Source organism: Bos grunniens, chromosome 6 (assembly GCF_055505025.1).
Source record: "Bos grunniens cultivar Pamir isolate PY7600 chromosome 6, Bosgru_T2T1.0, whole genome shotgun sequence".
Taxonomy (NCBI): Eukaryota; Metazoa; Chordata; class Mammalia; order Artiodactyla; family Bovidae; genus Bos; species Bos grunniens.
In genome coordinates, this window is record NC_141170.1 from 106,891,921 (window position 1) to 106,918,010 (window position 26,090).

At 40.5% G+C, this 26,090-nt stretch overlaps 1 protein-coding gene across 6 annotated transcripts in view; it reads right to left on the bottom strand.

Moving 5' to 3' along the window:
- ARSJ (arylsulfatase family member J) overlaps positions 1-23,363 on the bottom strand; it is an 88,094-nt gene extending 64,731 nt beyond the window's left edge. The window contains exons 1-2 of one of the 6 annotated variants that reach the window (XM_086407203.1): positions 22,502-23,018; positions 14,636-14,774 (exon numbers count right to left, since the gene is read on the bottom strand). Coding sequence is in view for 1 of the 6 variants with exons in the window: in XM_086407200.1 (XP_086263326.1) it covers positions 21,753-22,153 (401 nt within the window). In the remaining 5 variants the exon portion in view is untranslated. Of the gene's footprint in view, positions 1-14,635; positions 14,775-21,752 lie in introns of all 6 variants that reach the window. The other 5 variants (XM_086407206.1, XM_086407200.1, XM_086407204.1 and 2 more) reach the window with 5 other exon arrangements.
- Between the last annotated feature and the right edge of the window lie 2,727 nt (positions 23,364-26,090).

The following is a 26,090-nucleotide window of genomic DNA, read 5'->3' on the forward strand; positions in this document are numbered from 1 at the left end:
ACTCCCCTCTATTTTCTGCTGTGCCTTCACCCACCTCTTCAAGCATTTGTCCCTATCTTGAAAATGCCCTCTCTTTGAACCTGCTACTTTTTAAATTACCACATAGTTCTCTCTTGCTTTTGTTTCAAGGCCAAAGCCCTCATACAGGTTACACACACTCTTTTTATTACTATTCCACTGACCCTTTTAACAACCTCTCCAGAATCAAAGCTTTTTGAGTTTGGAGGGGCAGATAAAATGTCTTTCTTCTGAAAATAATGATTTTAAAGGACCATAAATATTGTAATAATAACTAGAACTAACTGAAAAGAACATTTCTCTTCAGGCAAATGTTGTTAAGAAATCTGCCTCAAATTGCTGCAGACATATTTTTGAATGGCTTATCTAGAACACACACCTCAGAAGCCAACAGTGCACTGCGGGGGTTGGGGAATGGAGAAATGATTTCTGTTTATCCTCAGTCCAGTGCTCCGTCACATTAACAGCTTTACTTCTAAATATGCACGGCATTTCCTTTTAAAAATCTTCTGTTTAATGTTTCAAATGCACAGAACAGTCCTGACCCAGCGAATAAATTTCCTAATGCTGAATCATTCTGGCCAAACGTGAGTCAGAGTAATAAAGTTCCTCAGGACACTCAGCTATTAGAACATCAGGGACTTTTGTGAACCTGTGAACAATTTCACAGTCTCAAGGGAGACAGAGTGTTCAACTTTTATGAATGGCCAGGGTAAGAGAGAAATCACAATAAATTTGTTTCATGTCTTTTTTTTAAAATTGAAGTATAGTTGATGTATATATTATATATGTTACAGGTGTACAATAAAGTGATTCACAATTTTTTCATGTCTTTTCTGAATTTCAACATTTATTAGAGGAACCTCAATTTGCTATCCTTTTTAATTTATGTAGGTACAATGATCATGTATAGCATTTAAATATAAATTTTACAGATGCTATATTTCACTTTGTATTCATTTAGTTTGATTTTTTCAGACCATTTGGCAACTATAATTAATTTAAGGTTAACTCACTGGAAGATTGTATATGGTCGCATAGTAGCAAATGGTATCTGGTTTCTGAAAATGGGAGTCCAAATATAAAGCCAAAGAGCATGGTTTAAAGTTAGAATATTCCCCACCTTGAATTCTGATTAATTCTTATTTTGGTTAATGTTTCTATGATCTCCCACTCCTCTGAATAGAACTTTTCTGAAAATCTTCTAGTTTCTCCTCCACTTCAAGCTATGTTCATTCAGGTACTAAGTAATGTCCATTCTATCAATATCTGTCTCTTGGAGCCCTGGAGACTGAACGGAGGGGCTGTGAGCCTGCATTAGAAGGAAGGGGTTGAGGCTGGGAACTCTCTCCAGCAGCAGTTCTGCTTTCGTATGTTTTGTATACGGGGCTATTCCATCAAAGAATTCACTTGAATAAAAAGTTCCACGGTTTAAAAAAAAAAAAAAAGTCTGTAAATTACAGAGCAGGTTTTAAGTCCAACAAGGAAATAAACCAATTTACGTATGGCAGACAAACATGCATGAACTGGCCAGCTCCTTGAGGTCAAAAGCAAGTAATGGAGAAAGAGACAGCCGTCCAGTTCCTGTGTAGACAGCCTGGGATGTGTACTCAGAGCCTGCTTCTGAGACCAGGAGAAGGCCTCCAGCACTTGGGAAGTGAAATAACACTTACGTGACAGGACAATGTGGCTTGGCTACAGTTTCACACAAAGACTTAAAATTAAGAGACTTAGAGGAGGGACTGGAAAGATTCTTTATATTCAGCATTCTTTAAGAAACAAATCATTGAAAATTTTCTTTCCCATCAGTAGGAGATTTTTTGCAGTGCTTGTTCTTAAAATCCAAGAAAGGGAAACATGCTCTGGTATAACCTTTTGATCTCAGTTGTAGGGGGTTAACTAAGGTGAATGCATGGCCACAAACATTCCTCTCACCATAGCTTTTCTCAGTGTCTGCACAGCTGTTGACTGACTCTTTGGTCCAGAGAAACAGCAGCAGAAGTCAGCAGTAACACAACTTACTGAGGTGGTTTATAAGTTATTCAGGAAGAGTTTTACTAACGTGAAGAGCAAAAAGAAGAGATCACCTAAGTGGAAAATTTTCCTAAATGGCTATTTTTCTAAAAATAAAAGCAGATCTTCTACTTTTAGCCATTTCAAACTGAGACGCAAAATGGATGTAAATGAAAACCACTGTATTACAAGAAGCAAAGCCTTAACATCGTAACTCTAAACTTACAGGTGCAGAGCTAAGCACAAAGCATTGTCCAGACCGAATGGTCCTGACAGTGATCCAAGAGAAAGGGAGAAACGTGTGACTGCATGCGTGTTTGCATACACTTGACACCCAGTGTGAAGTAGCAGCATTTTCAGCATGACAGAAACCGAGAGGAATATTGAGTTCATACACCAGGTATGAACTTGTTGGTTTCTTGTTGGTTTCCTTTTTTAAAAAAATCAACCATTTAAGACACTCTACATGTGCAGGGTTTGTGTGGTTAAGTGACAGGAATGATGAATTCACCCAGTCAGTACCATTCTGGGACAGCCTTGGGGCTGGACAGCCATCCTTGCTCTAAAAAGCCCCCTCTTCCACACTTATCTAAGCTGCTTCAAAGGTCTTTCATTTGAAGTATTAGGAAGTGGCTAAATTAGAACGCAAATGCAGATCTTCTGACCACCATTTACTACTCTTCGCTTAAATTATACCATGAAGTGAAGTGAAGTGAAGTCACTCAGTCGTGTCCGACTCTTTGTGACCCCATCGGCAGTAGCCTACCAGGCTCCGCCGTCCATGGGATTTTCCAGGCAAGAATACTGGAGTGGGCTGCCATTTCCTTCTCCAGGGGATCTTCCCAACCCAGGGATAGAACCCGGGTCTCCTGCATTGCAGACAGACACTTTACCGTCTGAGCCACCAGGGAAGCCCCTAAATTATACCATAAAATGAAATATATATATACATGTATATAATGAAAATATACATATTACTGTAATCCTTCAAACATCAAGGAGTCAGGCAAAGGAAGGAGAATGGAGAAACAGGCTATTTTTTCACCAGTGGGCTTTGAAGTGTACAAGGTAATTATTAAAGAGGTTTCTCTAAATTATGACTTAATCTGCTTGAGTGAGTACTTGTTTCTGTTTTTGTGTTTTTGCTAGCAGCAGAATGAATGACCTTAAAGTTGTACTTAATTCATCTTTTTCTTTCCAATCATACAACCCACTTGTAGTCTACCGCAAATTTCTGCTTTGCCTCTGAAACGTGCTCAGAGTTAACCCTCTCTGTCACCCCTCTCCACAGCCCATCATCTCTCAAACAGGTTAGTGCTATGGTCTCTTTACTAGGCCTCTAGGTCTTCCTGCTGTAAACCTTATCTCTAGGATCTACCCTCAGCACATCTGCCGAAGCAATTCTGTTAACACCCAAGGTGGGTCGTGTCACCCCTCTGCTCTTCACTTAGAGTGGAAGTCAGAGTCTCTGCCTTGGTCAGCAATGCACTACAGGACCTGGGTCCCTTGACCACCTTGACCTCCCCTCCCCTTACTCTCCCCTGCCCCTGTCTGATCCAGTCAAGCTGGACTGGCCTCTGGATGGTAAGTGAGCAGACCAGGGGTGCTCCTGTCACGGGGCCAGTGCAGTTACTGTTCTGTCTGCCTGGAGCAGTGACGTAGGAGGCTCCGTCCTTCACCTCCTTAGTGAAGCCTTCCCTGACCTCCATGATATTGCCCTCTTCACCCTTAACCCTTAATCTCTTAATTTCTGCCCTGTTTCCTGGTATGTTTTCCTTTACAGGGCATACTGCCTCCTGTGCATGCTATGTCGTGCACACGTTTCAGTCATGTCCCACTCTGCGACCCCATGGACTGTATGTAACCCGCCAGGCTCCTCTGTCGATGGGATTCTCCAGGCATGAATATTGGAGTGGGTTGTCATGCCCTCCTCGAGGGGATCTTCCCGACCCAGGGATCAAACCCGCATCTCTTATGTCTCCTGCATTGGTAGGTGGGTTCTTTACCACTGCACTATCTGGGAAGCCCATTCTGCCCCCGGCACACTATACATCTGATCTAGATGTGTCTCCTAGGACTAGAATATAACCACCACGAGAAAAGGGAGTTTTGGAGGTTGTGTTGACTGAAATGTTTCCCAGTGCCTAGAACACTATCTAGCAAAAAGTAGGTGCTTAGTATTGAATGAATGAATAAATGAATTTCAAGGAAATAAAAACAAGAAGCCCAACCACAGCAAGGATCGTTACCTCCTGAACTATTAACTGGTAATGGGAAGTTTTAGGAAGACTTACACCAAGTCTGACAAATTAGTCAATGCATAGTTTCTCCCCTATAGAATGTCTAAGGATTTGCATTTGACTTTGGGGATTTCCTTTACAAGACTGAGAAATATTTTTAACATTAACCTCAATGTTAAACATTAACGTTGAGGTTAATGTTCAATATGTAACGTTAACATTCACCTACCTCACACATTTGTGATGTGGACTGAGTGCCAATATAAACATTTGCCTCAAAAAAACCTCTAAATTACCTATTTTTGTTGTTGTTGTTATTTTGACATCGGAGACATTCAGAGCCACACCAGAAAGGAGATCTGCAGGACTTCCTTGGTGGTCCGGGGGTTAAGAATCCGCCTTCCAGTGTGCTCTGGAGCCTCCGTGCCACAACCAGAGAGCAGCCAATGGCTAGAGAAGCTAGAGAAACCTGTGTGCCACAACTAAGCCCCTACAAGGCCAAAGAAGGAGAGAAAGAAAAGCGATCGGAAAAGTGTTATTGTTAGAACCAAGTCATTAAATTATTTTAGCAAATCTTGGACTCCTGATCCAAATGCCTCAACTTTCTTTTAAAGGTAAGTGATGACAATGAATTCCTCAGCTGTGTTAGAGTGTGTACAACCTTGTAGAAAATTAGGATATACATGTATATGAAACTGATGCCAACTTGATCAAATTCATAGTTTGAGTTAAACAAGACCCCAAAATAAATGTCTACTTTCTTTGGGTTGGCCTTATAGTAGAAAGGTTCTACAAGAAAAAAGCAACATGTCCAAATGCCTACATTTCCTAGCATCTTTAATTTCAGGATGCATAAAGTGACTGCTACATAAATGGTTAAAAAAGTAGAGAGAGAGATACAGATGGTAATACACAGTCATGGAACATTAAATGCCCAAACTGTACTGTCATCAATCAATGTATTATCAATATGTTATCAATGTAGTTCTCAGATGCACAACTTCAGCATTACCAGGCAGAGTGACAGAGATGTGGCATCTCAGGGCCCACCCTACTACTCCTACTACTACTACTACTAAGTCACTTCAGTCGTGTCCAACTCTGTGCCACCCCATAGACGGCAGCCCACCAGGCTCCCCCGTCCCTGGGATTCTCCGGGCAAGTACACTGGAGCGGGTTGCCATTTCCTTCTCCAATGCATGAGAGGAAAAGTGAAAGTGAAGTTGCTCAGTCGTATCCGACTCTTAGCGACCCCATGGACAGCAGCCCACCAGGCTCCTCCGTCCGTGGGATTTTGAAAAAAATATCTGAGGAAGTGCCCAGAGGAACGAAAGGAATGAAGGCTTTAGCAAATTCTCCAGTGGTTAATATTTTGATTAATAATTTAAGTATTAAAAATTCTGAAAGGTAAACTCATAACATTATCCTTAATTTATATATAAAACAAATGAAGAACAAGAATGGAGCCCAGTTTTCCCAAACTGAATGGGAAAGCCAGTTTTAAAAGAGTTCTGGTTCTTAGAATAACTATATTTAGCTCTTTGTTGTTGAACAAGATACTCATTTATTTCTACTCTAAAGATAAGCTGTACAGCTAGCTATACCAAATCCATCCTGTCAACCATCTGTGTAATGTAGTGGAAAATCATAGTTTTGGGGTTGGAATTCTAGTCTCATTACTTACCATAGGACTTTGCCAAAGGCATTTTACTTCTGAGAGCTTGATTTTTTTCTTATGTAAAATGTGGATATTAATATTTATACACAAATTATAAGGCTTAGTCAGTTCAGTTCAGTCGCTCAGTCGTGTCTGACTCTTTGCTACCCCATGAACCGCAGCATGCCAGGCCTCCCTGTCCATCACCAACTCCGGGAGTTCACTCAGACTCACGTCCATCAAGTCAGTGATGCCATCCAGCCATCTCATCTTCTGTCGTCCCCTTCTCCTCCTGCCCCCAATCCCTCCCAGCATCAGAGACTTTTCCAATGAGTCAACTCTTGGCATGAGGTGGCCAAAGTACTGGAGTTTCAGCTTTAGCATCATTCCTTCCAAAGAAATCCCAGGGCTGATCTCCTTCAGAATGGACTGGCTGGATCTCCTTGCAGTCCAAGGGACTCTCAAGAGTCTTCTCTAACACCACAGTTCAAAAGCATCAATTCTTCGGCGCTCAGCCTTCTTCACAGTCCAACTCTCACATCCATACATGACCACAGGAGAAACCATAGCCTTGACTAGACGGACCTTTGTTGGCAAAGTAATGTCTCTGCTTTTGAATATGCTATCTAGGTTGGTCATAACTTTCCTTCCAAGGAGTAAGCGTCTTTTAATTTCATGGCTGCAATCACCATCTGCAGTGATTTTGGAGCCCCCAAAAATAAAGTCTGACACTGTTTCCACTGTTTCCCCATCTGTTCCCCATGAAGTGATGGGACCAGATGCCATGATCTTCGTTTTCTGAATGTTGAGTTTTAAGCCAACTTTTTCACTCTCCTCTTTCACTTTCATCAAGAGGCTTTTTAGTTCCTCTTCACTTTCTGCCATAAGGGTGGTGTCATCTGCATATCTGAGGTTATTAACATTTCTCCCGGCAATTTTGATTCCAGCTTGTGCTTCTTCCAGCCCAGCGTTTCTCATGATGTACTCTGCATAGAAGTTAAATAAGCAGGGTACAATATACAGCCTTGACGTACTCCTTTTCCTATTTGGAACCAGTCTGTTGTTCCATGTCCAGTTCTAACTGTTGCTTCCTGACCTGCATACAAATTTCTCAAGAGGCAGATCAGGTGGTCTGGTATTCCCATCTCTTTCAGAATTTTCCACAGTTTCTTGTGATCCACACAGTCAAAGGCTTTGGCATAGTCAATAAAGCAGAAATAGATGTTTTTCTGGAACTCTCTTGCTTTTTCGATGATCCAGCGGATGTTGGCAATTTGATCTCTGGTTCCTCTGCCTTTTCTAAAACCAGCTTGAACATCAGGAAGTTCACAGTTCACGTATTGCTGAAGCCTGGCTTGGAGAATTTTGAGCAGTACTTTACTAGCGTGTGAGATGAGTGCAATTGTGCGGTAGTTTGAGCATTTTTTGGCATTGCCTTTCTTTGGGATTGGAATGAAAACTGATCTTTTCCAGTCCCGTGGCCACTGCTGAGTTTTCCAAATTTGCTGGCATATTGAGTGCAGCACTTTCACAGCATCATCTTTCAGGATTTGAAATAGCTCAACTGGAATTCCATCACCTCCACTAGCTTTGCTCGTAGTGATGCTTCCTAAAGCCCACTTGACTTCACCTTCCAGGATGTCTGGCTCTAGGTCAGTGATCACATCATGGTGATTGTCTGGGTCGTGAAGATCTTTTTTGTACAGTTCTTCTGTGTATTCTTGCCATCTCTTCTTAATATATTCTGCTTCTGTTAGGTCCATACCATTTCTGGCCTTTATCGAGCCCATCTTTGCATGAAACGTTCCCTTGGTATCTCTAATTTTCTTGAAGAGACCTCTAGTCTTTCCTATTCTGTTGTTTTCCTCTATTTCTTTGTATTGATCGCTGAAGAAGGCTTTCTTATCTCTTCTTGCTATACTTTGGAACTCTGCATTCAGATGCTTATATCTTTCCTTTTCTCCTTTGCTTTTTGCCTCTCTTCTTTTCACAGCTATTTGTAAGGCCTCCCAGACAGCCATTTTGCTTTTGTGCATTTCTTTTCCATGGGGATGGTCTTGATCCCTGTCTCCTATACAATGTCACAAACCTCATTGCATAGTTCACCAGGCACTCTATCAGATCTAGGCCCTTAAATCTATTTCTCACTTCAACTGTATAATTATAAGGGATTTGATTTAGGTCATACCTGAATGGTCTAGTGGTTTTCCTTACTTTCTTCAATTTAAGTCTGAATTTTGCAATAAGGAGTTCATGATCTGAGCCACAGTCAGCTCCTGGTTTTGTCTTTGCTGACTGTATAGAGCTTCTCCATCTTTGGCTGCAAAGAATATAATCAATCTGATTTCGGTGTTGACCATCTGGTGATGTCCATGTGTAGAATATTCTCTTGTGTTGCGGAAGAGGGTGTTTGTTATGACCAGTGCATTTTCTTGGCAAAACTCTATTAGTCTTTGCCCTGCTTCATTCCGCATTCCAAGACCAAATCTGCTTGTTACTCCAGGTGTTTCTTGACTCCCTACTTTTGCATTCCAGTCCCCTATAATGAAAAGGACATCTTTTTGGGGTGTTAGTCCTAAAAAGTCTTGTAGGTCTTCATAGAACCGTTCAACTTCAGCTTCTTCAGCATTACTGGTTTGGGCATAGGCTTGGATTACTGTGATATTGAATGGTTTGCCTTGGAAACGAACAGAGATCATTCTGTCGTTTTTGAGATTGCATCCAAGTACTGCATTTTGGACTCTTTTGTTGACCATGATGGCTACTCCATTTCTTCTGAGGGATTCCTGCCCGCAGTAGTAGATATAATGGTCATCTGAGTTAAATTCACCCATTCCAGTCCATTTCAGTTCGCTGATTCCTAGAATGTCGACATTCACTCTTGCCGTTTCTTGTTTGACCACTTCCAATTTGCCTTGATTCATGGACCTAACATTCCAGGTTCCTATGCAATATTGCCCTTTACAGCATCGGACCTTGCTTCTATCACCAGTCACATCCACAGCTGGGTATTCTTTTTGCTTTGGCTCCATCCCTTCATTCTTTCTGGAGTTATTTCTCCACTGATCTCCAGTAGCATACTGGGCACCTACTGACCTGGGGAGTTTCTCTTTCAGTATCCTATCATTTTGCCTTTTCATACTATTCATGGGGTTCTCAAGGCAAGAATACTGAAGTGGTTTGCCATTCCCTTCTCCAGTGGACCACATTCTGTCAGATCTCTCCATCATGACCCACCCATCTTGGGTTGCCCCACGGGCATGGCTTAGTTTCATTGAGTTAGACAAGGCTGTAGTCCTAGTGTGATTAGATTGACTAGTTTTCTGTGAGTATGGTTTCAGTGTGTCTGCCCTCTGATGCCCTCATATAATTTAGAAAATTGTATTATATATTAATATACACATATAAAATATATATATGCCAAATAATACTTAAGTTCCAAATAAATGTCACATCTCTACGTCTAAGATTTTATCTTCAACTAAATCATTTAGCTATAAAAATGTATAGTTATATTAATTTTATAGCATTATAAAGACACCCAAACAAGACTCAAAGTAAAAAACTGATTTTAGGTATTTGAACTGATACTTTTAAGAGTGTTCAAAAAATCTAAATTAAACTTTAATTGATGAATATGAATTACTCAGTTCACATAAATTTATTATATATTTATTATGGCTTTATCTTCTGTAAGAACTTGATGTGTTTAAAAGATATAACATGGTCTTTAACCTCATGAAATTCAATCTCAAAGATAATTATTAAGTCTAATAAAGCAATTAAAAACTTCTTGAGTTTTTCAGATCCAAGATTATGGCATAATCTTTCTGTAAATTTCTAATAAATTACAGATTGAAAATCTTAAAATTTTGATCACCTATAGTATACATTAACATTATAGTATACATTATTATGGCATACATTAATACAATTAACATTATAGTATTAGATTATATTATCACAATTGTAATAAACATTGATAATTATAATATTGCAATATATTTATAACTATAGTATAATATCGATTGATAATTATTGATAAATGTAGATTGACAGATTTAACTATAGATTAATGTAGTATGAATTAATAATTTAGAATGGAGTTCCCAAGTATAGATAACTCATGAATTTTTGCTAGGTGGGAGAGCAGAGAAATTGGGTCAATTAACTTTTTTTCATGTTTTTGTTTGTGGATGCAAGGAACTAAAATTCATTCACATGCAGATGAAAACGATTTTGTGGAGATTAAAACATTTAACAATAAAAGAGAAAAAGCGTAAAATTTAAGAATCAAGTGTCTGAGGAGGCAAGGAGCTCTGGGAGGTGTGTGTCTGACAGATGCAAGTACTTCAATGCCTACTGGAGGAAGGAAAGCAGACAACGTGGCTACTGCTGCCACTGGGTTCGGAAATTTTGTACTGGTAATATGAAAGAATGGCACCCCACTCCAGTACTTTTGCCTGGAAAATCCCATGGATGGAGGAGCCTGGTGGGCTGCAGTCCATGGGGTCGCTAGGAGTCGGACACGACTGAGCGACTTCACTTTCTCTTTTCACTTTCATGCATTGGAGAAGGAAATGGCAACCCATTCCAGTGTTCTTGCCTGGAGAATCCCAGGGATGGGGGAGCCTGGTGTGCTGCCATCTCTGGGGTCACAAAGAGTCGGACACGAATGAAGTGACTTAGCATAGCATAGCATAGCAATATGAAAGAGATAATTCCCTATTGCTTCTTTTCTCTCAATGGAATTTTGAAGTAAAGCAGTGAGCTGATGAGGGGATATTGGCAGCTTGAGATGAGAAATCTTGAAGAATTGGACACAAACTAGAGGATACAATTCTGAAGAACTGGACACATACTTGAAATCTTGAAAGTTCTGAAGAATTGGACACACTGAACAGAAAAGTGCCCAGTGATTAAAGGATCACTGGGCGTTCTTGTGTGCCTATTTTGGATCTGTGATCATGAATTTAATTTAATCAAATACTGGCTGTCACTCAGACATCTGCTTCTATGCCCACTTACTCACTTGGACCTTCTCAGACACTGAATGTTGCCAAATTATGCTTATCCAGTTTGTCTGGACACTGTGCATGGAACAGTCCAGTACTCTCACAGGATCTTGTCGGTTTCCCCAGCCTTCTTCTCATCCAGGGCTACTTCCTTTCTTCCTCCAACAAGTTGGAGAACAACCAAGTATTGAGAAAGTAATCAATGTATCTCCTCAGCAAGAGGACAATGACTTAATAATCATTTTCTGGCTTTTCTCTCCGCCAAGCCCAGGTACTTGGTAGACTGATACTCACCATATGATAGAGACATGATCTGGTCAGTGGAGAGAAGAGTCCCCATTCATTACTTTAAAATGATCAACAATGTTCTTTGTTGGAAAAAGGTGTGTGCAACATGCCTTTGAATTCTAAGAATTTTATCACTTGTGTACTGACTGCTGCATCTTATATAGGCCCAAAAACGTGTACCTGTGTATAAAGGTGTAAATGATCAAAGAAGTGATGGAGGGGAGATGGGGGACGTAGATGGTCGGGAAGGATGCAATTGTATTTTTCCAGGAGACAATGAAGAACATTCTAGAAAAGCGAATTCTGCTTAGAAGGGAACAGGGCTTTAAGGGGAATAGCTTTGGTATCCTGGCAGTGATAATCCAAAGAGGGTATAAAGGGGAAAGTGTTAGGAGACTGTACCAGAATCTTGTCAGAGGCCAGATTTTGAAGGTCCTGATATGAAATAGTTAGGAATTGGGCTTTAGTCTACAGGTAATGGCAGCTTCTAAAAGATTTTATGCAGCGAGTGGCATAATTTTGACTGTGTGATTTTGACAGAGATTTCACTCAGGTCTTAGTGTGCACTGTGGATTCAAATGGTGCAGGCAGTATAATCATTTAAGAGGTAATGAAATAGTGATCATAAAGCACACGAAATTCCAGTCACCACGAAGCCTAGAACAAAATCTTAATTCAAAACTCTTTATTGCACACCTACTGAGTGGTCATCCCTGGGTTAAGCTAAGCTAGCACGCAAACATAAATAAGTTACAGAATTATATTCAATAAAATGTTTTTAAATTACTGTTGATTGAAGGAATTTGAAATAATTAATCACTGGCCTTTCCACTACCCAACTTTTAATTCTCATTTAGTGTGGTACTCTTAATGTTACTGTTTAAACATACATCTGGCTTTGCTTGTCACAGGCTTAGCAGGGTTCCAACAGATTCTGCCAAGCATGATGAGAGCAATACGCCAAGCGTGACAACCAACAGCAACACATACGACCTGCAAGTGCAGAAACTTAAAAGAAAAATAGAGCCCTAATCACCTTCTTGGACATTTCAGAACTAAAAATATCATATGAAAAACTGTGATGGATAAAATAGATTAAAATTGAAATATAAGGGATTTACTTGTAAATTTTTGTACTTATAGATTGAAATTGGAAAAGAGATATGAGTACACACACAGCTTTTAAAAAGAACAAGTAGTCAGTTCTTTTAAAGTCAGTGATTAAACATTAAGGAGATATAGTTCTAAATATAGAGGAATTTTTACTTAAAAATTATATAATACTTGAGAGTTTTCCAATTATTTTCCTCATATGTTATCTCAGTTAAACATTAAGGAGATATAGTTCTAAATATAGAGGAATTTTTACTTAAAAATTATATAATACTTCAAAGTTTTCCAATTATTTTCCTCATATGTTATCTCAGTTAAGTGCTACAACCTTTGAGATTGTCATTACTCCTATTCTATAGATAAAATCATAGAGTCTCCAAAAGATTAAATTACTCATTCAAGGTCATAGTCTGGACTTTCCTAAATCAGAACTGTAATTCAGATTTCCTCACTATATTCTGTTATTTCTGCTGTGTCACATGGTCTGCCAGAGGGAAATACATAATTGTTTATTCATCTTTTCATTCATTCATTCTTCATGCCTGTTTGTACAAAGCACTGGGTTGGCTGCTGTGAAATTTATGGAGGTAATAAATCAGCCTTGCCACTCAGGGGACCAGCGTGTGAACGAGGTGGAAAATCGTGCCTAATAAGACAGTAACAGAAAGAATTATGTAAGGTCATCACTGGAATAAATATTTCTGGCTAAGGAATCATGGAAACCTGTATAGGAAAGGTGGTATTTTAGCCGAGTCTTAATGAGCGACTGGCATTAGGGCCAAGTGAGATAGGATGTGAATTCCAAGGAGTGGAAACAGTCTGTGCAAAAGGAGGGAGAAAGTCACGTATGAGACATGCTCGAGAAACAGTGAATCATTCTTTTCGCTGGAGTACAGAGTTTAAAGATAAAGAAAGATAAGGCTAAAATTGTTTTCGAAGACCGGACTAAGGTATTTACAAATTTCATGGCAGAAGGAATGGGGTGATGAAAACAGCAAGGATGTTGTTGAAGCCACACGAGTTTAGATTCCAATACATGTTCTGCTGCTTAGAAGCTGTGTGAACACCAAAAACTTACATAATTTCTCTAAAACATTCAGATACCTATAAAATGAGGGTATTTGTTAAATATTTGATAAATATTTGTCAAAATTATAAAAATATTTTACCCTCAGGGTGATGTGAAGGTCAAATGACAGGATGTTTGAAAAGCAACCGGCACAAGGAAGCCCTCAGTAAAAATCACTTTCCTTCCCCATTCTGCGGTAGTCATTGGGAACTAGAGACCCTAGTTTGCTGAGGCTGGTGATATAATGAGTCATGTCCCAGTAAAGTAAATGTGGTGGGTGAATTAGGGAGAGAGAGGAGGAGAAGCAGGAGGGACAAAAAGTCTTTTTTGTAATAAAGCACACAGGGAAATGAATGTCTCAATGAAGTTACACTCTTGGGAATATTTAATATCTGGAATGAGAAAAGAACATTGCTACACACTCTAATTATATCAAAGTAAAATACAGAAAAAGACTACATAAAAATGAATTCCATAATATTGCTATAGTAAAAAGTCCAAACGAAACGAAACTTTGAAATAAAGTTTCCATGCTGAGCTCCTACTAGAAGCAGGAGTTCCAAGCCTTTTGGTTCCTCCCTTGTCTTTGATCTCTGGGAGAGGTCATAAGGATGAAACAAAATGATCTGAACTTCAGCACCTGGATAAATTTACACCTTACAGGACAGCCATTCAGGAAACTCATCAGATTTACCTGAATAGGAATTCATTTCAAAGGGTGTCTTTTTAAAAAGACTCATTTATAAGTAGGGTCTTTGATCAGAAGGGTGTGCAAGATAGCTTACTTGACTCTGATTCTACTGCCAGGAAAATCCATATGGTAAAAGAGGAAGAGACAGCTATTTGTTGAATGGTGTCATCTATTGAGCCATTCTTTTTGAAATGGATATGTGAGGTTTTTAAAGTCACGCAGGCCATTTGCTATTAACGTTCATGTTCCAAAGCCAAAGTGTTCCTTCCAAACTTCTCCAACTACAAACATTTTTCTAAATGTTTACGTGTATTATTTAAATATTTATGAATGCAATAAGTGAACTCTTAGTAACTGGTATTTATTGTGTACTTTTAGGGTGTATAACACTATTTAAAACTAGGTCTTGGAGAAAAGAAATGGATGGAAGAAGCATGCATGATCCTTGATGTTTACAATCTAAGTGTGTGTGGGGGGGGTGGATATTGTGTGTATGTATCACATGTCTGTGAAATGGAACGATCAAGAAACCTTTGCTTTCTTCAATCTTTCTCCCAGGCTGGGTCCGATCAAGAAACCTTTGCTTTCTTCAATCTTTCTCCCAGGCTGGGTCCTGGGACTCTTTGCTTCAGGGCTGTAATGTTTGTACCTGGACACACCTCTCTTCAAGCTACAAAATATAAAGAAACAATATAGGACTAAAAATAACTGTGTGCCTGTGCCCCTGGGGCAAATTCTGCACAAAAAGATACAAAAAGACAACCCTCCCCCCGCCTACCAAAACTGCCATTTCTGAAGAGCCAGGAGCAAAAACAGGGTACTGTGCATGCACCCTGCATTCAATACCACAAAGGGGTGGGCAAACCATCTAAGCCACTCCTCCAGTCTGATCCGCGCCCCCCGGACACACCCCTACCTTCAATCCATATAAGGAATAAGCCTGCCCCCTCTCCTTGGGGGAGGAGCAATGGATCTTGTTACTTATTTTGCTCCGTCCTGCAGCCAGCACAGGAGCCCCAGTAAAGCCTTGCCTGAATTTCTTATCTGGCCTTTAGTCAATTTCTATTGACTGGAGAAGGCCAAGACTCTGGTTGATATCAAAAGAGTTCAATTACTCTTTCAAGGTTTTCATTACTGGGGTAACTGTTAGCTGACAATTTCATATCTGAAACCAATAGTTTCTAAACTACCGGAAGACACATTCTCTTGCTGCTACAGCCCACTGCAAAAAGCCAACACAGATCTTGTCTTTCTGGACAAAACCCCCAGATCTGACTGTGTGCCTGACTGTACAGTGTGGCTGCAGTAGCTGGCTATGGATAGGCAGGAGGCCCCGCTCAGTCAATCTCTAGAAAGAAGCTGTAATTACAACTTGCACATATTTCCTAAGAGATCATCTGGAAAAATTCTCACCATGCTTTTCAGCTTCTTTTATTTCAATCTTCACAAGAACTGCAGTCTTTCTCCAATCTTTACAATGTATCTTTCACTCAGAGTCTAATCTCTCTCTATATATATCACTGTATATTCTCTGCTCTGATTAAATCCTTCTCCCCTCTTAACTCCTTCTTTCCAAAGAGCCTTCTGTTACTAAAAATCTGTCATCAGCAAAATCCTCTATGACCTCATCTGTTTCCTGGACATTCCTTCCATCTTGTTGCTCTGGCTGACTGCTGGTTATCCTCTCAACTTAAGACGATTCTTCTACCCACAGGCCAATTATCAAGCATTCCGAAGCAGGGATTGGGTATTTTCCTAGTGGCACTTCTACATGGTTTGGCTCCTATTTCTTTTTAAAGGCTCAACTTTTTTGAAAAGTCAGGCAACAGATCAGAGGCTCATTATCTTTCCTATTATGGGCTTCCCTGATGGCTCAGTGGTAAAGAATCTGCCAGCCAATGCAGGAGATGTGGGTTTGATCCCCCTGGAGAAGGAAATGGCGACCCACTGCAGTATTCTTGCCTGGAGGATTCCATGGACAGAGGATTCCGAGGAGCTACAGTCCATGGGGTCACAAAGAGTCAGATACAACTTAAGAGAACTAAACAATAACAATCTTTCCTATTAGAGTCCTCCAATTCCAGGCCCTGCCCTCTCTCTGCTTCCAGTCAGATTCCAGCAACTAGCTTACTGTGCTCTTTAATACAATTTCTCCCATTGTTCTTAATGGTTCAAATATCCACCCAAGTGATCCATCAACTCCATGTCTGTCTCACACCTTGCCTTCACTTCTAAAGCTTTATCCTCCATCTCACGATTCTCCTATCATTTCTAAAAACTGCACTACTTATAAAATTTTGCTTCAGCATGCATTTCTTCAACCATCATTATCTACCTTTCCAGTTTTCCAAGTTGACTGTAGTGTCCTCACTTCAACCCTAGACAGACAATCCATTGACCCTGGCACTTTTTAAAAGAATATAAACTGCTTATAGTCTTCCTCTTTCCTTTGCCAAGTTTAGAGTCTAAAGACCTACTCTATTCACTTGGCAAAGCTCCAAATCTAGTGAAATCCACCTCTTCAACAGAGCTTCTTCTGCACTCACACACCTGAACATGGTGTAAGAAAAACAAGCGAGGACTGGTCTCTGTTTAAATTTATGGCCGCAGATCTCAAATGGGTTCTCGTCGTGGCCCCAGTATTTTTACAGCACTTCTCTACTTAATTCACTTTCTCACTCTCCTAGAATATTTTCTATCTGTCTTTCAACCTTAAGATTCTCATTCTCATCTAATGAACTCATTTATTATTTCACTTAGAAAGTAGAATAATCAGAAGAGAACTACCTCATATTCTCCAAAACCAAATCCTTCAACTTCTTTGAATCTGTACATCTATACCCTCCCTTCTTTCATATGAAAATGAATGAACTAGTAAAGAACAGCTTAGGCAATTTGGAAGAAGAGCAAGTAAAAGGACTTACATTACAAATATCAATATTTATTATAGAGCTACAATAGTTAAGGGAATGTAGGATTGGCAGAAGAATGGACAGCGTTAACGGTATAGATGCTTTTGAACTGTGGTGTTGGAGAAGACTCTTGAGAGTCCCTTGGACTGCAAGGAGATCCAACCAGTCCATTCTGAAGGAGATCAGCCCTGAGATTTCCTTGGAAGGACTGATGCTAAAGCTGAAACTCCAGTACTTTGGCCACCTCATGCGAAGAGTTGACTCATTGGAAAAGTCTCTGATGCTGGGAGAGATTGGGGGCAGGAGGAGAAGGGGACAGAGGATGAGATGGCTGGATGGCATCACTGACTCGATGGACGTGAGTCTGAGTGAATTCCGGGAGTTGGTGATGGACGGGGAGGCCTGGTGTGCTGTGATTCATGGGGTCGCAAAGAGTCGGACTCGACTGAGCAACTGAACTGAACTGAACTGAACGGTGTAGAATAGAGTCCAGAAACAGACCCAAACACATACCTTTTCTGGTTTATGAAAAAGATGACACTGTGGTAAAGTGGAGAAAGTATATTTCTAATAAATAGTGTGGATTAAGTGAGTTTACATATGGAAAACAGTTGGTTTGAATCCTGATTTATACCACATTAGAAATTAATTCCAGATGAATTATAGATGGAAACAAAAAGAAGACTATAAAAATTTTTTAAAAGACCATTGTAATGATCTTGATTTAGTCAAAGATACCTTAAATAAGACATCAAGAAAAAGATTATAAATAAGCCTATAATAAATTTAAAACCCTCTGTTCATCAAAAAACATTAAGAAAGTGAAAAAAACAAGTCACAGAATGGGAGAGGTCATTTGCAATTCAAATATCTGACAAAGGAATAGAATATAAAAATAACTACCACAAATCAATAAGGAAAAGCAATCACCTAATGAAAACTCAGGCAAAAAATCAGATACAAGTAAATATCCAGTCCATAAAAATATGAAATATGCTCAATTTCTTCAGTCACCAGGGAAATACAAACCAAACCATAATGGTATACCAGTGCATAATAACCAAAATGACTAAAATCAAAGAGATACCAACCAGTGTTAGCAATAATGTGAAGCAAACTTTCCATTGCTAATGAGAATATATGGTGGCTGAGCCACTTTAGGTAAGTGCTAGGAAGTATCTACAAAAAGTGGGTGTGTGTGTATATATATATATATATATATATATATTCTAATTATCCAGTAATCCTGCTTTTTGATAGATACCCTAGACACATACAAATATATTCACCAAAAATATATGCAAGTATGTTTATGGCAGCACTATTAATAATGGCCCAACACCAAAAAAACCCACATGTCATTCAACAGAATGGAAGAATAAATATAGTATATTTATATAAAAGAACACTATTCACTGATGAGAATAAGTGGATTATAATTCCAGCCGACAATATGGGTGAATTTTACAACAAAATGTTAATAGAAAGAAGCCAGACATTAAAAAATACCTTTTCTACCATTCTATTTATATGAAGTTCAAAAACAGGCAAAATAAAGTGTTAGAAGCTGGGTCGTGATTACCCTTGGCGAGTTGCAGGGGTTGTTTTTTTTTTTTTTTATTAATTTATCAAATCAAATATCGTATTACAAATACACATTATTTGGTTTATCTTTACATTTGTTAAATGATCATCATGGTATTTCAAGTGGGAAAAAATGAATAACAAAATAGTCAGAACAAAAAAGTATTGCCAAAGATATATATTCAGCTCAGACTGCCAGTTTTTTCAACTCTAAAGTCTGCATGAAACACATCTAAATTTTGCAAAATTTATAATTCTTCTGAGGCCTTCATTATATTCTCTTTAAGAAGAAATGATGTCATTGCTATATGTCTTTATTTGAAAAACTATTTTTTTTTAAAGGTGGGAAAATTACTTTGAAATAAATCAAATGTAGGCAGCTGCTTTCTCAATCAACCTTTCTATCTCCAGTCTAACTTTGAACACTTACAGTGTTGTTTCTCAAAGCCCAGTACACAGAATGTCTGCATTACTCTCTCTCCTGGAATCGACTGCCACATCTACTCAAAGTAGGGATAACAGTAACAACCACCTCATAGAACTGTTGGAAAGATTCAATGAGATAAAAATGCATTATCTCGGAACACAGGAACTGCTCAGTAGATGCCAGTGTTTAATATTAACACTCAGTTTATATTAGTATCATTATTAGAATAACTGGATACGTTTGTTAAATTACTATTAATTTCTGGGCTCAACCCCAGACCACTGAAGCTGGAAGACTATACTTCAGCTACTAGCAGTTGGGCTGATTCTTTTTGCACAAACTTGAGAGTCACGGTCCAGAGATTAGGGCTTACTTCTTTGCTCCTCACAGTTCCAATATAGGCATCTGTACACAGTGAATGCTTATTGACAGGCTGGCTTATGTTCAATATTGCCAGACTGATAGGATGTAAATTGTTAAAGAAATTGGAATTTATCATAGCTATGTACAGTATAAGGGAATAGATTTTTACATTTTGACTCCAGCAAAATATAAAGGCAGGATTGTTTTGTTAATAGTATCAAAAGTAGCTCCAGCTTCAATCACTTCAACTCTTCCTTCATAAATGTGACAGTCTTTGAATTTTATCATATTCCACATAACCTGTTCTTTCCCTTAATGTAATTCGTTAATTTAGGTTTTCTATTAACTTTAGAGGATCCAGAAATAATAGAAAAGTACCCATGTAGAGGACAAATGATCATATTTTCTGGGCTTGCATTATGAATATTAGACCCAGAACCAGGCTTCTATAACCACTTTCTTTCTTACATCTGTGTTCATTTAAGGAAGGTTCCAGCAATTTGTCTAAAAGGAGAACTGAAAGTGTAAACGTCTTCAACTGTTTAATTCAAACAGAAATTTAAGTCAAATCACAGTAGTAATTTGAACTTTTTTTCTATAAAACAGTTACACAACTTGTTACACTGAACAGAAAAATTTAACAAGGAGAATCAATCTTTTCCTGAGGTGTTTGCATTGAAAAGGCAGGAAAGTCAACCTTTGACAACAAAGAAAAATGAGAATTTATTTCCACCTTGACTTCTGCTTCCTGTCATTAATTAAACATCAAGATTGAAAGATAAAAACCTAGATATTTTATCAGTGCAAGATAATGCTTTAGGAACTAGATGTTTTTTGATGAAAAAAAAAAGTCTTAAATGTTCTAGTGTGAAAGATAAATTAATACCATTTAGGTATATGTTTTTCAATTACTCTTAGCTATCTGAATAAATCCAAATTCTATAAATTTAGTCGAAGAGTTTCAGTGAAGCATTTACAACAAATTTATTTCAAATACCAAATATAAGGATGTTTGGGATTAGATATAAAGAACTTGACCCTCAGGCCATCAAATGGACTTGTTATTTTCTAGCCAACAGTCTGCTACTTTATAAATACCAAATGCCCCTGACTTTCTGATGCCACAGTTAACCTTTAGAATGACTCTTAAGTACAGTGAGTCTTCTTTACTCTCACTCTCAAGACAGGAAATGATTGGATTTTTTTTTTTTTTTTTCTGGCAGTGATGCTAACTTCTGACAGTTTGCTAAGCAGTGGAAATCGGGTAGTAAGCAAAAGTCTCTGCAAGACAGAGATTCCTACAAAATAGTCTTTATTTTTCCAATGGATACTGGCTACTCTTACAGGAACCAATTCCAAGAACAACTTCACTGAAGCAAGTCTACCCTGAAACTGAAATCACAAGACTCATTCACTGAAACCTCTAAGGCTTTTCTTCTACCTCTGTCCACGAGCTAAACCTCTGGGTCTCCTAGTTTATCTCCATTCCACAGGCTGAATTTGGACCAGCAAACTAGTTATAGTAACCTATATTCGGATAGGATAGAGTAAAAATATGAATGAGTGAACGCCCTGAGTAGGAGATTTAGCTATTTAGCAAAGTAACAATAATATTAAAAACACTTTCTTAAGCATCCAAATAATCTTATCTTTCTTAGAGTTAATCAGAAAATCCTCAGACATGTGAGGGACAGTGGAAGATTTCGGATGAATTTTAACTCATACTGAGCATTTACCACTGTATTTTCTCCTCTTTTTGAGAACTGTCTTGGTGATTACATATTGCCTTCCCTAATGATCTTGTAAGAGAAAATTACCTATCAAAGACCCAGAGTCCCATGTACACTGACCAGATTTTACACTGCCTTCCATAAGTTTCTTTGCCCTTCTTCTCTCTGTGCTTACCTGTGGCTTTGATTATTCAATCCTAGATTTACAAATAAACCAAGAGTCCAGAAAAATTTTGGTCTATTTCTCTTACCAGTGACGGTGACTAGGAATTCTGACACCGGAAACAAAATCTAAGTGAGCTCAAAAGCCAAAATCCATTTAGAAAGGAACACTTCTGGAGATCTCTGGTTGGTAGATGGGAGTTTATAAGTTCTGATCTCATTTTAAAACTCTGAACGCACTTCACAGCGGGCTGAGAGTAAGGAAAATGAGACTAATCTAGCGAGGAGACTTTCAAGATCATCAACAGGACATCCATTTTAATACCCACCACAGCTAAATGCATTAAATCCATCCATTCATTCACTCGTTCATTCATTTAGTTTCCCATATTTACTGCAACTCCATTAAGTTAGGAGCTGCATCTTAATTAGATGCTTAAGATATCTGCAAAGAATAAAGTAACACTTACTTTCCAGTAATAAACTGACTCCTGGACGGTGTGCAAATAGGCTGGACATAGTAGTTCTCCAGTTTAACTCCTTCGGCAGCAAGCTTGTCAAGAGTGGGAGTCTTTATCTCTGATCCATGGTAACCCACATCTCTAAATCCCTGATCATCCGCTAGGATGAAAATGAGATGGGGCTGGGACAGGGCAGTTACGCTGGGCTCCAGTCTCTCTCCAGTTTGAGCTCGCAAAGCCCCTTCTTCCTCCTCCTCCAAGCCCTGGCCCCAGGATAGGTAACCATAAGTGAGGAGGCTGAGAACCCAGAAGCCTGCCAGCGCCCCCATGGCTAGCATCTTTCTGGGCCAGACCCAGGTCTGTGGAGAAGGTGGCGGAGGCAGAGGCCCCGCGCAGCCCCTGGGGGCCATTCACTCTGGTCCCAGCTGAGACTCCAAAGCAGAGCAACGCACCCCGCGCCGCCGCTGGCGCACACATGCACGCAGGAGGAACAGACTCAACAGGCGGTGGAGGGGCTCCACCTGGAAAGAAGTCCTGTTCTCCTCTCAGCTGTCCCCACGTCCAACAACTTTAATCTTCTAGAAGTGGTGGCTTAAGGGACGGGACGTGTGAGAAAACAAGGAGTCGCTTTTCTCCATCAAATTGCACTTTCCCCCCCTCCTCGCTCCCCAAAGTAGCTTCCACACAAAAAGTCAAAGCCTCCACCCAAAAGTTCCCAAGAGGAAAACAAAAAAATCAAGTAAGGAACTGAAAATCACCTTGGGCAGGAACTACTCGTGGCCGGAACTTTTCGCCCTCGAGGATGAGGAGTTGAGGAGGGTCTTGCGGAGTTGGGAGGCGCGCGCACTGAAGGATGTGGGATCGACCGTCGGTCTAGAAGTCCCCTCAGCTGCAAAGTACTGGGAAGCTGAACCGCCGATAAAAAGCACTAGCCAAGGCAGATAAAGAGCTGCAGGCAGTGAACCGGAGTCCTGATCACTTTCTCCACTCTTTCAGGGCTCTGTTTCTCTTTCCTCTCCCAGGCGTTTGCCAATCTCTCCGACACTCTCCAGGCGGCCAAATGAGTAAAAAACACCCCGCTTAACCGATCTCCCTCCACCGTTGACCACCCCTTCGTTGTAGGAACTTCTCCTCGCCCCTGGAGCCCTCGGGGCGCAAATCGGTCCCTGACCCCGCGCCTGCTCCGCGCCAAGCACGCTTGGTCTCCGCGGGGTTGGAGCACCCGCGGAAGCGCTGCAAGCTGCGTGCGTTTTGTCAGCTAACCAACTTAGTTCTGGCACTCGGAGTTCTTTGCTGCCTCCACCCTCTTTTCTCTCCAGTGAATCACAGAACCGTACTTTCTGCTTCAGCTCCCCCAGGAAGAGGGGGAGGGGTAAAGTCGGTTTAGAGGTTCGATCTTGCCTTTTTCCCTTCCGGGAGGAGGATGGAAGAGGTAGGGGAGGCTTTGCCAGAGAGACAGTGCTGCTCGCTGCTTGAGCCCTGCGGGATCGCGGGCTACAGCTTCCCTGGGTCTCCAGGAGGACTGCCTTCCGTCCTTCCGAGAGGGGAAGACGGCTGCGGGAATGGGGAAGAGGGAAGCAGGCGCTTTTCCTCGAGGGTCTGCAGATCAACATCCCGCTCACCCATCCCGAATGCTGCGCCTGCAAACTTTTTCTAGCTTCTGGAGGGAGAGAGAAAGGAAGCGCAGGAGAAACAACAGAGTGCGCAGACACACTCTCTTTTCTGATTTTCCTTTACTAGCCTCCCCCTCCCCCAATTTTTCCTACTTTTATCCCCGCCTCTTTTTTTTTTTTTTCCAAACAGTCGCGACTACAAGTTGAATTTCCTTTGGCTATTGCTGGCTTCCTGATTTTTGGCTATTGCTGACTTCCTGATTAGCGTCTCTCTACGTGAAGACACTGAAATCGCCTTCTTCCATCTCCCCAAACTTACCCACAGCTATCTCCAGCCAAGAACACGGAGAGGAAGAAGAGTTGCACGTTTCACCCCCAGGAACCACGAGGCCGGTCTGCACTCCTGCAGTAAAGAAACCACCATTTCCCATCTAGAAATTCGGGCAACTCTGCCCCCCTCCCCTTTTTTTTTAAACTGTGGAGTAAAACAAAAGCTTGTCTTGATTGTGAAGATACGCCTGCTTTTACTAGAGTAGTGTTTTTAAAGCCCTGCTCCAAGACAGGAAGGGGGTTTATAGTATCTGATGGGGAGGCAATCAAGGCCAGGAGCCACTGAGACATACTTTCCCCTTCCCCAAAGTTATTCAGCAGCTATTTATTGGGCACCTACTATGTGCTGGCACATAAAATGTCAGATTCTCTTTGTTGCCTAGATATAAATCTAAGTTTTACTTAGCTATTTATTTTTGTGTATTTATTTACTTATTTATTTTATTGAAGTATAATTGGTTTACAGTATCATATTCCACCATGTTGCTGAAGTTCCTGTTAAGTTTCTAGGCGAAATGTGTAAAATGGAAACTTAACACCTTTGAAACTTTCTATGTGCTCTATGCAGGTAATTTTGCTAACACGTGTAGTCTTCCATAAGGCTGTTCTCTTCTCTGAGGCCATTCTGGTTAGTCTGTGGAGAGATGGGCAGTTTTAGAAGACTGCTTGGGAATGTGATCTTAGCAGGTCTGTGAGTTAAATCACCAAATATGTAATGAGAGAACTGAGTATTGGGAGACTGACAGCACTGTGAGGTAATGCTCCCAGCTCTGTGGCCTAATCAGGTGCTTCAGTAGAAAAGAGGCAAATGAACATTCAGATCAATCCACTACTTTTAGTTGGGGAGAGTCAGTGATATAACACAAGAAGTGTCTGTGTTGCTACTGCAAGAGGGAGGGCTATTTTCAGTTCAGATTTCAAGCAAGAATAAAAAAATAAATGTTCAGTTCAGTTCAGTTCAGTCACTCAGTCGTGTCTGACTCTTTGCGACCCCATGAACTGCAGCATGCCAGGCCTCCCTGTCCATCACCAACTCCTGGAGCCTACCCAAACTTATATCCATTGAGTTGGTGATGCCATCCAGCCATCTCATCCTCTGTCGTCCCCTTCTCCTCCTGTCCACAATCTTTCCCAGCATCAGGGTCTTTTCAAATGAGTCAGCTCTTCACATCAGGTGGCCAAAGTATTGGAGTTTCAGCTTCAACATCAGTCCTTCCATGAATACCCAGGACTATCTCCTTTAGGATGGACTGGTTGGATCTCCTTGCAGTCCAAGGGACTCTCAAGAGTATTCTCCAACACCACAGTTCAAAAGCATCAATTCTTTGGCGCTCAGCTTTCTTTATCGTCCAACTCTCACATCCATACATGACCACTAGAAAAACCATAGCTTGGACTAGACAGACCTTTAACCAAATACCATGTACTAACCGTAGTACTCTGTGTACTGATAAACACACACTCACACACACACATGCTCTAAATATTTATATAGTGTTTTACACTCTTTACCTCCTCTCCTTCTCCACCAGCCTTATAAGGAATTTACCCATTCAACAAATATTTGAGGAGTTGGGCCAGTGCTATAGGCTGGAAACAATGGTAAACTATGTCTGGCATAGCTTTTGTTCTGAAAAGTGTTGGTCATTCATGTCTGACTCTTTGCAGCCCCATGGACTGTAGCACACCAGGCTCCTCTGTCTGTGGAATTCTCTAGTCAAGAATACTGGAGTGGGTAACCATTCACTTCTCCAGGGATATTCCCAACCCAGGGATCAAACCCAGGTCTTCTGCATTTACAGGCAGATTCTTTACCGTCTGAATCACCAGGGAAGCCCCACTTAAAAGTGTTAGTCACTCCTATCTGACTCTTTGCAACCCCTTGGACTGAACTGCAGCCCGCCAGGCCTCTGCTCTCAGTTCATTTCAGTTCAGTTGCTCAGTCTTGTCCAGCTCTTTGTGACCCCATGAATCGCAGCACACCAGGCCTCCCTATCCATCACCAACTCCCGGAGTTCACTCAGACTCACGTCCATCGAGTCGGTGATGCCGTCCAGCCATCTCATCCTCTGTTGTCCCCTTCTCCTCCTGCTCCCAATCCCTCCCAGCATCAGGGTCTTTTCCAATGAGTCAACTCTTCACATGAGGTGGCCAAAGTACTGGAGTTTCAGCTTTAGCATCAGTCCTTCCAAAGAAATCCCAGGGCTGATCTCCTTCAGAATGGACTGGTTGGATCTCCTTGCAGTCCAAGGGACTCTCAAGAATCTTCTCCAACACCACAGTTCAAAAGCATCAATTCTTCGGCGCTCAGCCTTATTCACAGTCCAACTCTCACATCCATACATGACCACAGGAAAAACCATAGCCTTGACTAGACGAACCTTTGTTGGCAAAGTAATGTCTG